At 42.8% G+C, this 15,615-nt stretch overlaps 1 protein-coding gene across 6 annotated transcripts in view; it reads right to left on the reverse strand.

Moving 5' to 3' along the window:
• The window catches only part of LOC147171791 (CUB and sushi domain-containing protein 3-like), a 499,351-nt gene that overhangs the window by 50,435 nt on the left and 433,301 nt on the right, over nucleotides 1-15,615 (reverse strand). For all 6 annotated transcript variants that reach the window (XR_015095358.1, XM_086078287.1, XM_086078288.1 and 3 more), the window contains one exon: nucleotides 3,790-3,963. Coding sequence is in view for 5 of the 6 variants with exons in the window: in XM_086078287.1 (XP_085934413.1) it covers nucleotides 3,790-3,963 (174 nt within the window). In the remaining variant the exon portion in view is untranslated. The remainder of the gene's footprint in view (nucleotides 1-3,789; nucleotides 3,964-15,615) is intronic.

A 15,615-nucleotide genomic window follows, 5' to 3' on the forward strand; every position in this document is an offset into this window, starting at 1 on the left:
TCCTCACACGCTCCGACATTGTTTTTTTATGCAGCAGCGAGCGACGCATGTACGTTCAAATAGACACGAAGACATATGATGTTGCGCATTACGCCATCATGTCTTCACGTCAATTTCGCGATATTTAAAATTTGTATCACCTCAAAAAATACACCGGTAATATCGTAGAAGGTATGATATGGAACACCCCTACTTTGAAGTATTCTCCCCACCAAATAATGACATCTCATGTCAAGGTCAACAGCACCTCATCTCAACTATACACTATAAACATTAATGAATATAATGTGAGAAAGAGATCTCTGGATCTCAATGGAATTTTCCTGGTTAAATAATGCTAAAAAAATAATATTACAATGTCATATTAAAATGTAAGGTTGAAGGCTACCCGTTTCAGTTGAATTCAAATGATGATATTTAGTAGGCCTACAATGCTAATACATTAAAGAGCTATGTGTTGTACTGAGCATTAATATGTTTCATGGAGCGGGAAGTATGATGGCTACCTAAATTACTACCTAAAGTACTGCAAAAAGTCAAACTTGAATGCTGTGTCATCACTAAACTATATCGGAAGGTAAGTGAACATCCAAACTTTGCTGCAGAAATGTGTGAAGTCCACCGAATAAGATGACAAAACTGGCCAAAATTAATTAGCGTAACTTACAAATATTCCTTATAGGAATAATAAGCGTTCAAATAACTATAAGAGAAAGTTCAGATTTGGCTAAAGTCAAATTTCAAATGTCACACAGAGCCCCGCCCAACTATCTTGTAAAGTTGAATCACAGTTTATTGCTCACTAGAAAACCATGGCATGTCTTGCTTGCAGCCATATTGAACATACTACATTTACGGGACAGCCAAGGTTAGATATTTTTTGGGGAAAAGTCAGAGAGATCCGACTTAAGATGGTTTGGACATGTCCAGAGGAGATGTTGTGAGTGTATCGGTAGAAGGTAGGGATGGTCCGACCCGATCCACTGGATAGGTACAGAGTTCGATCCAGGCCAAAATGACTCAGAATCAGTGCAATTCAGTCCATAAACACAAATTTTACAATATCCTCAACTTCACTTTGCACGACATGCACGGATGAGCTGTCGCCATGATTGCCATGTGCTTGTGTTTTCTTCACGTAACTGAGCTGTAGTCATAGACCAACAGATATATATCTAGGGTTGGGTATTGAGAATCGCATTTTAAACTTCCGGTTCGCCGTTTCGGTACCTTATCCACCCCCGCTCACATGAATAACTTGCAGAGACCAACGAAAAAGTGTGTACATGTGTTGCTCGCATGCACACGGCGCCAATCGAAATTGCAGTTTATCTTCGTCACCTCAGTGCAACACTTACAATATGATAATATTGTGCAAAGGAGGTTGCAGACTGTAAAGAACTGAACAGAGTGCACCGTGTCTGACGAGTTTCAATCAAGCCCCAGCCAACATGCACTTTACTTCAGAGAAATCACTATCAGGAGAGGTAACACATCTATCACCAAAATTGAGGCAGCTTACAACTATTGGTGGGTCAACTCAAATGTAAATTACCAGCTAAAATTAGTTTGCAGTATATAGTTTCATACCTAGCAAGCCTGTGCTCTCGTCTGCTAAAAAAGACACAATGCAGGCACATTGCTTAAATAGGCAGGCAAGCTAGTTTTCCTCAACAAGAATGTTTTTTGAGTTCATACTGTACCTACTACTAACTGGACTTTGCTTGTATCCAGACCAGACTACTCCTTAACTTTATTTTTTCATTTGGTGTGGTTCATATTCACACTGTGCTTTTTTCAACTCGACTATTAGAGGAAAACATGAAATTCGACGTGCTGCATTACTGCTCTGCATATTTGTGGCGTTATTAGATGCAAGATATTTGCGAGCGTCAAGAGCAGCTCATTCAACGCAGGTTCCGCGACGCTGTTTTTAATTTTGGAACGCGTTGTTGATTGCGTGCAGTAACCCGAGAGCCGTTGCACTCTGCTGTCCCAACCCACAACATACTGACAGCAGCGTGGTTTAACACAATACGGAGAATTATGAATGAATTTAGCACAATATTCACTATCGGGCAATATTTACCCCACGCGATGCTTGGCTACGGTGGCTTGTTAAGCCCAAAAAGGTGCATATGTCCTGCAGTTGGAAGCGGACCAAACAGTGCAGGTCTGAATACACCCTTGGTTAACCAAATTGTTCTGTTCTCTCTATGTATAGGCTACACCAGATTAGGTGAGCCCTTCAGTGGGAGCAATTATGATGGCTGTAGTTTGGACACCCCTAATTTAAACCATTGCAACTTTTTTGACCCTGCTTCCGAAAAGAATTGGAAAAGAGAATTGTTTAGAACCGGAATCAAAATGAGGAACCAGGATTGTTCAAATTCAAATGATTCCCAACCCTAATATAGCTCTCGCTGTAGTCATGTGTGCTGTTTTAATTTAAGTTGTGACAGATTTCAGACTTCATTGTGTTTTTCTTCTTTCTTTAGAGGACCATAATAGTTGTTGCGAATGTGGTGTTTTGAGATGTCAGTATGTCAATTTATTTGGCAGCAGTTTTTAATGATCTTCAGCTGTGTTGGCATGGGAGACATGGAAAACTAGCTCGATAGGGGTACTCGAGGACCGGGGCTAAGAAACGGTGCCTTAAAGAAGAAAACCTGCAAAATATGTTTCAAATATATGTTTAAGTTTACATTTGATTTAACCTCGACATATTTTGGGATCTAGAGTGGAAATATAAATAGTAGGAACAATTGCAAGACACATCTTTTTTTTCTCTCTGTCTCTGAAATAAGGGAGATGTGGCGATGCCATTTCCTTGACTGTTCAAACATTAAAGGGGACTTTTTTACTCCCGACTGCCAACTCTGGCCAAAAGCGTAACTGCAGCATCTGTGTATAGCTTGTGCATGGCGTCACTTCTTTCCTCAAGAAACGGTGGCGTTTTCGGGGTGAACACTCCACACTGAAGTGAATATACAAGTTGATAGGTGCAGTCTTTTTTTGGGAAAATTGTACAATTAGTTATCACATGAATAAGCACTTTACTATTTGCGTGCAATGAAGAATGCTTGCTCTGCTTACACACACATTGTCAGATTAGGACAGCCTATCTAACTTGACTCTTGCAATGAGGAATTGCTTCCGCTTGTGTTCCAACTATGCTGCCCCCCGTAGAGTTCAAACACCCATGTAACCAGGGACCGCCCTAAAGAAATAAAAAGAGAGCGCTCGGCAGAGTGTGCTTCAGAGCGGTAAGAGGTTGTAACTGAGGCACACCTCTGCCCGTTCTCGCTAGCTTGGGAAAAGGTACAAGGTATCTTCTCTCCTTTATTGTGTTGTGTTTTTTATGAATGTCAGTTTATTGAACCTTACATCTTTGTTATAAAATCAGGGTTCTTTTGTACTCATCTGGGCATTAGTGGAGCATGCATGATGTAGAAAAAGCTTTAACATGGACATGTTCAACTCCACAATGCACCTTTAAGTAAATAGAGGCACTGCAGCAATCTGACACACCTTTTACACCTATTGCAGTTTAAACAACATGGCATGCCCCATAAGGCCAAATTGCTTGTTGCTATACAACTCAAAAGCTGTCAAAAGGCCGCGCCACTGTGCGAAGTCAACATTGTGATTTGGTGTCCCTAAGAAAGTCATTCCGCCTGTCCTGTTTACAGAGTGACGAGGCGCAACAACTGTGTAACATTCCTGTCCCGAACCCCCCTGTGAGGACCACTACACACATCATGTGATAATGATTAAGTTATTACTCACGCAAGCACTGAGGCAGGTCTCCACTCCATATCCCATTTCCTGTGCAGGTGAGCACAGCAGGGAAGGACAGCTCGTAGCCTGACAAACAGCTGTAACTCACACTGGTTCCCCATTCCCACACCGAGCCCTCCAACAGGCTGTTCGGGATGGATGGAGGGGTCGGGCATGTCACCACTGTGGGAAACATAATGGTACAATTTTAGTTACTTCTTACTGTGTTTGCATTCAAGAAGACCACTATAGGGTTCCAAAACAAGTTTGGAAAGTACACTCTAAAAACAGTTGGGTCTAAAATAACCCAACTATGTGTTAGGATTAATGTACATAAATGTACCCCATATTTTCTCTTTTAAGTATTGTGAAGCATTTATTATGTAAAAGGAAGACAAGAACTGTATCCTTATCGCACGATGACTGGAACATTTTGCGATTGAACTTTTGAAGCTTTGACTTTGAAACTTCCAGTGCTGAAGAAAAACATGTCTACATTATTATCTGCACGTGACTGCTTTGAAGTTGCTGTTGTGTGTGCCCCCTCCCCTTTAGAACACCAACTGCTAGTTAACTATTGAAAATCCAATAAAAAAAGAGCGGTAAAGTGAGTCCAGAGCAGAAAAGAGACTATGATCTGCGCACACTCTCTGTCTGTTCTCCTCACGAGCAAAACATTATTTAAATCTCTTGTCTTCCTTCTTATATATGTTGTTTATTAAATGTTCTAGGTTGGCTGAACCTAACACTATGGGTCAAAAATGGACCGATCGTCTACTTGGGTCAATTTGACCTAACTTTGAGTTAAGAAATGGGTCTTTTAGTGTAAAACAACTCGTAAATATTGGTCAGCTCCTTTACTTGGGTCAAAAAATTGGGTCATTTTGTATAAAACAACCCAAAAAGTTGGGTCAAATTGACTCATAAAGTGGATCGGCCCATTTTGTATCCATAATTGGCCAAACAGTTTTTAGAGTGTATGTAAATAAATTGGATCAATTCCAATGTAATTTAAAAGTACGGAAAATGAAAAATAAAATATGGAAAACTATTTATGTTTTCATAATGTTATGACTGTTCTAAAATACTGTTTCCTAAACGAGATGATTCCAAAACTAATTTAATCAATCCAGATTGTGTTTTATGCAAAGTCAAGCACAGTTTGTATTAGAGCAAACGTCTTGGAACGCATCCTGCCGTTGTTATCTGATTGACAGATGATCTATCGAAATTGTATGCGAAAGTATGGAATTTTGAAATTCCAAATGTGTAGGTACCCTGGCACTACTAAAGTTTAACACTTAAGGTGCAAGCCAGGTACTCAACACATAAATCAAGCAAAACCAAGGCTGCTAAAAGTAATGACACACATAAAATATGAAATTTTATTTGTATTTAATTCAAATACTCAAACTACAACTACACCACAAATGGCCCTCTAATAATAACAGTTAAATCCAACAGCGCTGCAGGCAGCAGTGCAAAGTCTACAGCACAAAACTGGATCATTTCTTCAATCTGCTGATATAAGTTGTTTTTTCAAGGTCACTAGTGGTTAAAAAAATAGTCAGACTATACAGCCTTTGGTACAAGCGCAAACAAAAGATGAGAACTCAATGTTACAAGTTTGTTAAAATACCACTGTTGCAGTTTCACAAAGAAAAAGCCATAACAGATGCAGCAAACATTTGTTTATGGCTTGGATATCATTATTAGGGATGCACCGAAATTACATTTTTCGTCCGAAACCAAAAATAAAAAATGCTTGGCCAAAAACCGAAACGCAGAAAAAAAATTATGCCAATTTTTACTATCATAGCATTTATTATAAATAATTAAAATTATAATATTATAAAATATTTATTTAGCACTTTAATTTTAACAAAGCACAATATGAATTGTAATGTGCCCACACCGCAGACATGTTGGCTAATAGTACATTAAACACCAAACGAGGTTTGAGCAATTTCTGGCGGTACGATTGCACTTTATAGTCAATGTAGTTCGCACAGGCGGGCACGGATGCATGCCGCGGGACAAGGTGTGGCGCACTTAAAATCCGAACATTCACATATTCACCAACGTTTAAAAATAAATAAATACATTTGTTCGCACCAGCTAATCGGCTTCGGGAATGGACTGTAAAATCACACACAGCGTCCTGTACAGGTCTGTATCCACCCGGAGATAGCGTTAAGTGCTTCCGTGTTTAAAACTGTTGATAGCAATAGTGCTAGCATTAGCTAAAGTATTTAGCACGGCCACCGGGATGCCGGTGAAAAAGTGGTGTTTATTAAATAGTACCGTAAGCTTGCATGAATATTTTTATGGCCCATATGCAATACACATTGTTACAATGCGAGTCAAAGAATTTGAACATCCTTTGGATGCCTCCACACTACGACACTGGCAGGCACAGCAGGACTTAAATGAGCTTCATTATGCAATATAAATAATGTTTGTATTATTACAACATGTTTTAAATTGTTGATTTGTTACAAACCTAGCAATAAAGAGGGTGGAGGTTTGGCAAAACATTTTCTTTAGGCATAGAGCCTAAATGATCCCTCATGCAGTAGGCTACTCTTTAAAATGTGTGTTTTGAGTTTAAACTATGATACTTAGCCTGGAGGAAATGGTTTGCATCGAAAGTACTTTTGTCTAGAACAAACTGTATGCTTAGATGAGAAACAAGGTAGATCATGCATACAGCCATCATTCCTCCCTGCTCCTCTCAATCTGGCAGTTATAGTTATGCATACGGAACCACCGTACAACATCAATGCAAAATGACTTTGCAGTTAACCTAATCACCAATGTTAAGGCTTAAACAGTACCAATGATAAGGTTTGGCACATTTCCATACATACTGAAGATGGACAGATGTGGCATTGTGGCTCTTTGGACCTTTGTTGGGAAAATTGTATGTATGCTTGTTCACCGACCCCTGAGAGTTTGAACTAGGGGCGTGAAAAACTATAAAAAGAGAGGATGAGGACAGGTTCTTTAGAGAGTGCAGTAGTGAATTGTATGAGGCAGTTCCTCTCCTCTCTCCTCGTAAGCTGTCTAACAAAGACTGAGTGTCTTCACTCCTTTTTGTGTAGTGTTTAATAAATGTCTAACAGGTAAACTTGACATTTACTTTGGTCCTTCGAGACGGATCCCATGATACCTGAGGTTCCCAGGGAGACTACGTCTAAGCAAAGCCTGCGGCCGCGGCACTTGTGACCCTTTCCGGGACTAGGCCTCGGCTCTGCGTCTGGGGACTGAGGGTTGACGGGAAGCCGAAGGAGTGAAGACATCTCTGGTGAATAGGAAACTCACACACTCATGAGGAATAAGTGAAATGCGCCTCTGGGTGACTGGCAGAAGCAAAACCTTGAGAATACTAATCCCTATCAAAGTACAAGAGATAGAGTAGTCTGTAAAACTGAGAAAAGGGGGACGGTGTCCTGTACGTACTTAAACTCGGTGAAACAAAACGTGTGCATGTGTAAAAGTGTGAGTGGAGGCTTGCTACCTCATTTGAACAGGAAATTAAAGTGACAACTGTCTGAGGAAGCAAAGGCAAGAATTCTCCGCCACTTGTGGTAGAAGCTTGAGAATTAACTCAGACAGAAAGTAATTGTCACCCTGTTCAGGGATAAGTCAGTATAGTCACCCCAAGTCAACCACTGACTCAACATGGAAAAAACAAAACAGAAAAACGGTTGATACAAAGGATTCTAAACAAAAATTAACGTGTAAGGACTGGAAGTATGTATAAAGTCAATGTTCTTCTAAAATAAAACATCAAAATTTGTGGATAACAAAATACGACTTTGTGTGTAATACAATGTAATTATTTTTGTGTGTGTAATACAATGTGAATATTACCAAGTACTGATTGATGATTTTAAAATGTTTTAAATTAGTTGAAATTGTTCCAGCAAAACAACTGGACGTTATTGTTATGGCAAAACCATGGTGTAAATATATCATGTCTCTGTATGGTATATTAGTTATTTGGAGTAACGAATGAAAATCACTTTGTACGTTATTTTTTCTCTTTGTTAAGAGAAAAAATTAAAATAAATACATGACCGGGGTATGAAGATAATGGTCAGATAGTTTGGATTTAGTTAAAATGTATATGAGAATTGGAAAAGGAACAGGGCAGTTTGATGGATCAAGTATAGGAAAATAACTCGTTACTGACTGGCAAATATAGAGGTGATGTGCTGGTAACCTCTCCCTCTCGAAAAGACAAGACAAAATAAAAAAAAAAAAATCTGATGATTTCTACCTGCAACTTAACGAGGAAATCGGGACTTGAAAGAAACGCGCGACAACACGTTGATTGCACTTTAAGGGCACCACACTTTAGATTATTTTGTTGCATTGATGAATATTACGTTATGCTTTATGATTATTTTATTTGTGTATTTAACTCTTTGACTGCCAGACGTTTTCAGAAAAGGGATGCCGTCAGTGCCAGCCGATTTAAGCATTTTGACTGATCTTTCAAGGTCCACAGAAAATGTTCTGTTTGGACTATGGAAACACACATACTACCAAATGAAAGATTGAACTTTCATCTTTGATCAGAAAAAAAAGATCAGTTTGTTTCTACCTTATTCCGTTCTTTAGTAATCAACAATAGAAAATGGTTAGTTTCATCCGATTTCGCTTGTTTTGGACCAAAATACGGAGAAATCAAGCTTTTAGTGAAACGATATTATTTCATGCACTCTAGTGAATTTTACACTTCTTTTTGTCCATGAATGATGCCACAAACACCTAAATAGTGCTTTACTTCTATAAAATACTACCACCAAGAATGAAAAAGTGTTTTTTGATAGCAAAATACGTTTATTTACATTCAACAGTGTAACAATTTGACAACAATTTGGCAAACTATTTACAAATGTGTGCAACTGTGGTGCTATTTACAAATATGTGGATGTTTCAACGACAGTTTTTCTTTTTGTGAAACACTCCCCTGCGTGCAAGGAGACGCAACATGATTTGCAAAACAGATTCGTTTCACTGCGATTGCCTCTTCGCGTGCAGAAGCTACACTTTCTTGCAGGCCGTTTTTTCCGGGGAATAGCAAGTATATACTGCAGTATGTGTTGCCATCAAGTCTAATATCAGGATCATGCTACGGTTACGTTACGGTGGTGTTACGTCTGGCTTCCTCATGTCCTTCAGTTGCTATACCGGGTGGTAAGAGATGTTCTGATCCATCTAATCCACTCCATTCATGGTGGCATCGTAGTCCAGAAACAGTGTCTTCTCCGTGATCAGACTGTACCCGCTCCTCCGTTGAATATGCATTGGACTCGGGGACTTCATTGTCCGATCGAATGTCCGCATGTGCAGCTCCGGCGTTAGCAGCGTTAGCCGGTGATGCTTTATGACGTGAGAATAAAGGCCGTGTCCAACTGTGGCGTCCAACTGTGGCGTCAACCTCGGGATTCACCATCATCATCATCATCAATGTGCATTGGTCGATGCTTTTCGACAACTCTCCATCGCCCGATCGAATGTCCGCTTGTGTAGAAGTAACCGGTCGGTTGTTGTGCGCGTTTTCCGGCGTTAGCAGCGCTAGCCGGAGAGGCTTACTACGTGATCATAACGGTCGCGTCAAGGCTTCTAACTGTGGCGTCAACCTCGGGATTCACCATCATCATCATAATCAATGTGCATTGGTCGATGCTTTTCGACAACTCTCCATCGCCCGATCAAATGTCCGCTTGTGTAGAAGTACCCGGTCAGTCGTTGTGCGCGTTTTCCGGCGTTAGCAGCGCTAGCCGCGCTTAGCCGGTGAGGCTTACTACGTGATCATAACGGTCGCGTCAAGGCTTCCAACTTTGGCGTCAAGCTCGGAGTCATCATCATCGTCGACATCAATGCGCTTTTTAGTATTGATCGATGCTTTCTGTCTTTGAAAAAAATGCTCAAGCGTGAGCTGCTTGCAACCGGTCGCCATTGTGGCTTCATCAGCCATTGTCCCCTCAACACTCTAGCTCCGTCTCACGTCTTCTACTGACGCCCACGGTGGGCGGCCCATCCAACCTTGTGCAAAGAGAGTCATCGCTGCCATCTAGGGGCCAAAACGAGTCATTATACTAACTTGATCTGCTTGATACTTTCAGCACAGCTGCCCAAGGCTTTCCTCCACCCGTTTCCAAAAAAAACATAGTGAACGTCTTTTAACGTCCTCGGCGCCCTTCCGTAGGTTTTTACTAAACGTTTTATAACGTTTATGGCGGTCAAAGAGTTAACAAACACATGGTATCTGTATGTTTTAAATGATTGTGGAGGTGATACTTAGAATTCACGGATGTTGTATAATGTTTTCATTAGTAATAATAATAATTGGCAACACATGTCTGATAGCTGGATATAAGTATATTTAAAACAAAATGATGACAATTATTACGAACTGACAGAACAATATGATGAGGATTTGAATGACATTAATGTTTTATGTGAAAGAATTTATGATTTTTATCAAGAAATTATTTTAAAGTTTGACAATAGGATGTTTTAATGTGTTATGCATTTGATAATCAGGGGGGGGGGATGTTGGGAAAATTGTACAATAAGTTATCACATGAATAAGCACTTGCTGCAATGAAGAATTGCTTCTGCTTGCAATGAAGAATGCTTTGTTCTGCTCCTACACTCACATTCACATAGCTAGATTAGGGCAGCCGATTAACAGGAGATGACTCATTATGACTACAAGAACAAAAACATCTAACCCAGCAGAATGGATTGAACCAGTCCGCTAAAACGCGCCTGTTGTCTGTTAAGAAATGATTGCAAACTTGACCACACATGTAGTCAGCACTCACATGCACCCACACACGCACGCACGCACCCCCCCACACACGCACACGCACCCCCCCCCCACCCACACATACACACACACACGCACACAAACATGTTTGAGTTCTGTTTTTCCTTGTGTGTCTCCCTTAGTCTTGTTAAGTGTAATCCTGCCCTTCCTCGTGTCAACCAATCAGTGCCCTCAGCCACTTGTGTCTTGCCCCAGGTGTGTCTTGTTTTTGTTGTTAGTGTGTGTGTGTATTTAGTCTCCTGTCTCCTCTCTGTCTGCGTTGATTCATTGTTGTTTTCCTCCCGTCATGCTTCCAGTTTTTTGCCTTGTCCTCCCCACGTTTTGTTTCACTTGCCATTTCACTTGCCATTTTGTTTTGTATAATTAAATTCCTTTTTTTTTTTTTTTTTTACATTACCTCTGCCTCCTTGCCCTGCTTCCCTGCGTTTGGGTCCGCAACCACCACTATCCCCTGACAGAATGAATCCACCAAGAAAGGACCCAGCGGGAAACACATGGCGGCGCCCAGCTAGCCCTCAGCCTGCCGACCACCACCTACCTCTTCATGTAGGTTCTGTTTTTTCTGTCTCTCATTCATCTATGCCCCCCCTCACTTGTGTTCTATAGTCCTCCTTGTGTGTCACATGAATCACCTCCTTATCTGTTTTTAGATACCGGTTCTGACATTTCTGATATCGAAGACGCCCCTGTTAATCTCCTGTCTGACTCTGATGATTTTGATTCAGATTTTGATTTCCCTAGTTTTTCTAGTCCTTCTCAGTTCTTGACCCATTTTTCTTTTGAGGAAACCATCCCCACACCATCAGGTCAACGTGACCGTTACTTGGGCACCCGTTTGGCTATCTATCCGGAACGTCCGCATGGTGGCCGGTGGGCGCGCCCAAGTAAAGGTCACGAATCCTCTTCACAAACGTCAGCCCCCTTTTTCAAGTCACGTCACCCCACGTCTTCCAAGCCACAAAATCCCGTATCTCTTTCAGTACATAGTAAGTCTGTAACCAAGTCACGTTGTCTCGAACCTGTCCCCACACCACTTCATTCCCCACCATTTTCCTCACCTCATTCCCTGCGATCTTGTCACCTCAAGTCACGTAATTCCAAGTTTGCCCCCACGTCATTTTATTCTCCAATGTCCTCTTTACCTTGTTCTCCCTTGTCCTCACCACGTCAGGTTTCTTCTAGTTTGAGTCTTTAGTTCCTGTATCCTCGGCCCCTCGTGTCTCCTGTGTTCCCCAACCCCAATGGCGGCAGGCTGATGTGGTCCCCGTCCCGGCTCCACAGCAGCCTCAAGTCCCCGTCCCGGATCCACGGCAGCCTCGAGTCCCCGTCCCGGCTCCACGGCAGCCTCGAGTCCCCGTCCCGGCTCCACGGCAGCCTCGAGTCCCCGTCCCGGCTCCACGGCAGCCTCGAGTCCCCGTCCCGGCTCCACGGCAGCCTCGGTCTCGAACCTTTTCGCCTGTGCCGCTGCCGCCCCGGGCATCTTCGCCTGTGCCACTACCACCCCGGGTCTCTTCGCCTGTGCCGCTTCCACCCCGGGTCTCTTCGCCTGTTCCGCTGCAGCCCCGGGTCTCTTCGCCTGTTCCGCAGCAGCCCCGGGTTTCCTCGCCTGTTCTGCTTCAATCCCGGGTCTCCTCGCCTGTGGCCTCCTCGCCTGCTCCGCTGCGGCCCCTGGCCTACTCGCCTGCGCCGCTGCGGCCCCTGGCCTCCTCGCCTGCGCCGCTGCGGACCCTGGCCTCCTCGTCTCTGCCGTGCCAAGTCTCTTCGCCTCTTCCATGGCGGCCTCAAGCCCATGACGGTGGAGAGGCGACGCACGTCTTACTACTGTCCTCTGCGGCCGCCTTCTGCTTTCCGTGCCAGAGCGGCGCGGACCCTGCCACAGCCGCCTTCTGCTCCAGTGTGGCGTCCGGGACGTCCTCCTGACCGGCGCCGCGCGTCCGGGACGCCGTCCGGACTGGTCCTGATGGGTGGGCCAGGTTCCCGCCTCCATGCCCCCTTCCGCCTGCCCTGTTTTTGGACTTTTTTATTTTAGGGACATCTGGGAGCTGTCACTTGAGGGAGGGGTACTGTCATGTTTGGGTTCTGTTTTTCCTTGTGTGTCTCCCCTGGTCTTGTTAAGTGTAATCCTGCCCTTCCTCGTGTCAACCAATCAGTGCCCTCAGTCACTTGTGTCTTGCCCCAGGTGTGTCTTCTTGTGTTGTTAGTGTGTGTGTGTGTGTGTGTATTTAGTCTCCTGTCTCAATTTCTTTTTGCCTTGTTGTCCTCCCCATGTTTTTTTTCACTTGCCATTTAGAGTTCACTTTTGTTTTGTCTAATAATTCCTTTATTTTTATTTTTTACAACACCTCTGCCTCCTTGCCCTGCTTCCCTGTGTTTGGGTCTTTTATTAAAGCCAGAAAAAGACCCCGCCCTTCCATCAAGTTACCGTCCGATTTCACTAATTAACACTGATATTAAAATTATCACTAAGGCTTTCACATCTAGACTAGAAACAGTAATCCCGACAATCATTCATAGCGACCAAACTGGCTTTATTAAAGATTGTCACTCTACTAATAATATTAGGAGGCTCTTTAACCTTATTAGCATGTCACAGCGACACGCTAAAAAGGCAGTTATTATATCATTGGATGCAGAAAAAGCTTTCGACAAAGTTAACTGGTCCTTCCTCTTTGCTGTTTTAAATAAATTTGGCTTTGGGAAGTCATTTATTCACTGGGTGTCAGTATTATATGATTCTCCTAAAGCTACAGTTACTACTAATGGGATTATATCTCAGAGTTTTACTCTACAGAGAGGCACAAGACAGGGATGCCCACTGTCCCCTTTATTATTTGCAATATTTATTGAACCGCTTGCATTAGCCATACGCCAGGAAAGAAGGATTCAAGGAATTCACTCTGGAGTAACAGAACATAAAATGTATCTATATGCCGATGATATTTTACTTTATTTAGAAAAGCCTGCTATTTCGTCTGGGGGCTTGGGGGCCTGGGGGCAGCTGGGGCTGGGTTGGGGTGGGGTGGATGGCGGGGTGGAGCGGGGGTTGTGGACCGGTGGGGTGCCTGGCGGGCCTGCAGTGCCCCGTCCTGCTGCGTTGGGTTGGGGGTGCGGGCCGTGTTGGGGTGGGGGGTGCTCCTGCCCCTGGGTTTGCTCTCCGGCCGGTGGCCCTGGCGGGTCCCGGGGGTCGTCCTTTGGCGCTGCCGCGGCCTGGGGGCCCCTGAGGGGTTGCGCTTGCTCTGTCCTGGCAGGGGTAGACGGCTCCCCTCTTTGGTTGAGATTTTCATGCATGCCAGATCCACCACACCAGCATCTATCGAAACTCAGACACAATCTGCTTCTTCCTCAGGTCATTGAATCGGTGGAGGCTGGTGTCTGTGGATCTCACTCTGCTTCGTCTGTCCTTCCTTCCTTTCCTCAATCTCTCCTTTGGTCTCTTGAGGTATCCATGATTTGTTGGAATTTAGATGTTTCTGGGGTTGGTGAAGAACTCTGGTTGGTGGCCCGGTGGGTGGTGTCTGGTCGGTGCTGGATTTCACTTTCCTGTCTTTTCTTTGGTCCTTCCTTGGGTCTCCTGACGGCGGTGTTCGGTTAAGGTGAACGGTATGGGATTTTTTTAAATAGGTTTTTGGTGAACTAACAAATACACACACACTCGCACGCACGCACACATGCACATCCGCACAGCCACATACTCACCCACATACAAAATAAAAAAATAAAATAAAATAAAAAGAGCAATGATGATGACATTACCGAATGAACAATACTGAGCTCTTAAAAAAATAAATAAAAGAAAAAATAAATAAATAAATAAAAGAAAATTAAACCAGTGCAAAAGGCTCACTTCAAGCTATCTATTCAAATTCAAATTCAAAAATGTGTAAATATGTTTCTTAATAGTTTGTCATTGACTCCCCAAAAATGTATATGTTGTTTTTTTGTTTGTTTTTTAAATGTTTTTTTATGCTTTATATTTTTATTTGATGCAGCTTCTGACATGAATAGGTGGATTAAGGCAATAGTAGTTATTACAAAAAACAGCCAGGATGTGGTAGCATAAGTGATCAGCCAGGGCCTGTTTTCAACAGGAATGTGAATAATGATGAAACTTAGCGATATTATAATGCCTTTTTTTTTTGAGAGCTCAGTATTGTTCATTCCGCAGTCTTACCGATTCTACATGTCATCATTGCTCTCCTTTTTGTTTGTGTGTGTGCGTGCATGTGTGAGTTTGTGCTCTTTAATTCACCTGAAACCTATTAATAATTCCATACCCTTCATCTCAACCGGATATTTCGGAGTTATGCCAGAGTCGTGAAGTTGTCAGGAGACCAGATGAAGGATCAAAGGAAAAAAGATGAAACCAGACACCACTTACTACCGACAGAGTTACAAAACCAGAATCTTTCATCAACCCCAGAAACCTCTAAATTCCAACAGATTAGGGAGACCCCAAGCGACCAGAGGAAAAACTAAAGAAAAAAAGATAGATGAAGCAGAGTGAGATCCACAGACACCAGCCTCCACTGATTTAGTGACCAGTGGGAGAAGCAAATTCTGTTCCTCACTAGAAAGTTCGGGAGATTTTAGAGAAATCTTTCCCCATGGATTTTGGAATGACCTTCCGTTAAATATTACGCAAGCTCCCCTCTCTACCCACTATCAAAACACATCTTTGTTCTTTGGCGTTTGACTCGGCATGAGACTCATCATTGTTTCAATGTTTTATGGTGCCTGCTGTATTTTATTATTAATTTATTATTTAATTTATTTTATTTTATTTTATTATTTATCTGACAGGTACCGGCTAGCCAAGCGGAATGCAGCTTTGGTGGTCACTGACGCAAAAACTCGGACATGGGAGGAGTTTTGGTGAGGCCATGGGAAATGACTTCCGGACGGCTTCGAGGAAATTCTGGTCCATCATCCGGCGTCTCAGGAGAGAAAAGCAGTGCACCATTAACACTGTGTATAGTGGCGATAGG

The sequence above is a fragment of the Leptonotus elevatus genome, chromosome 6 (assembly GCF_054856555.1).
Source record: "Leptonotus elevatus isolate MCC_2025b chromosome 6, RoL_Lele_1.0, whole genome shotgun sequence".
Lineage (NCBI taxonomy): Eukaryota > Metazoa > Chordata > Actinopteri > Syngnathiformes > Syngnathidae > Leptonotus > Leptonotus elevatus.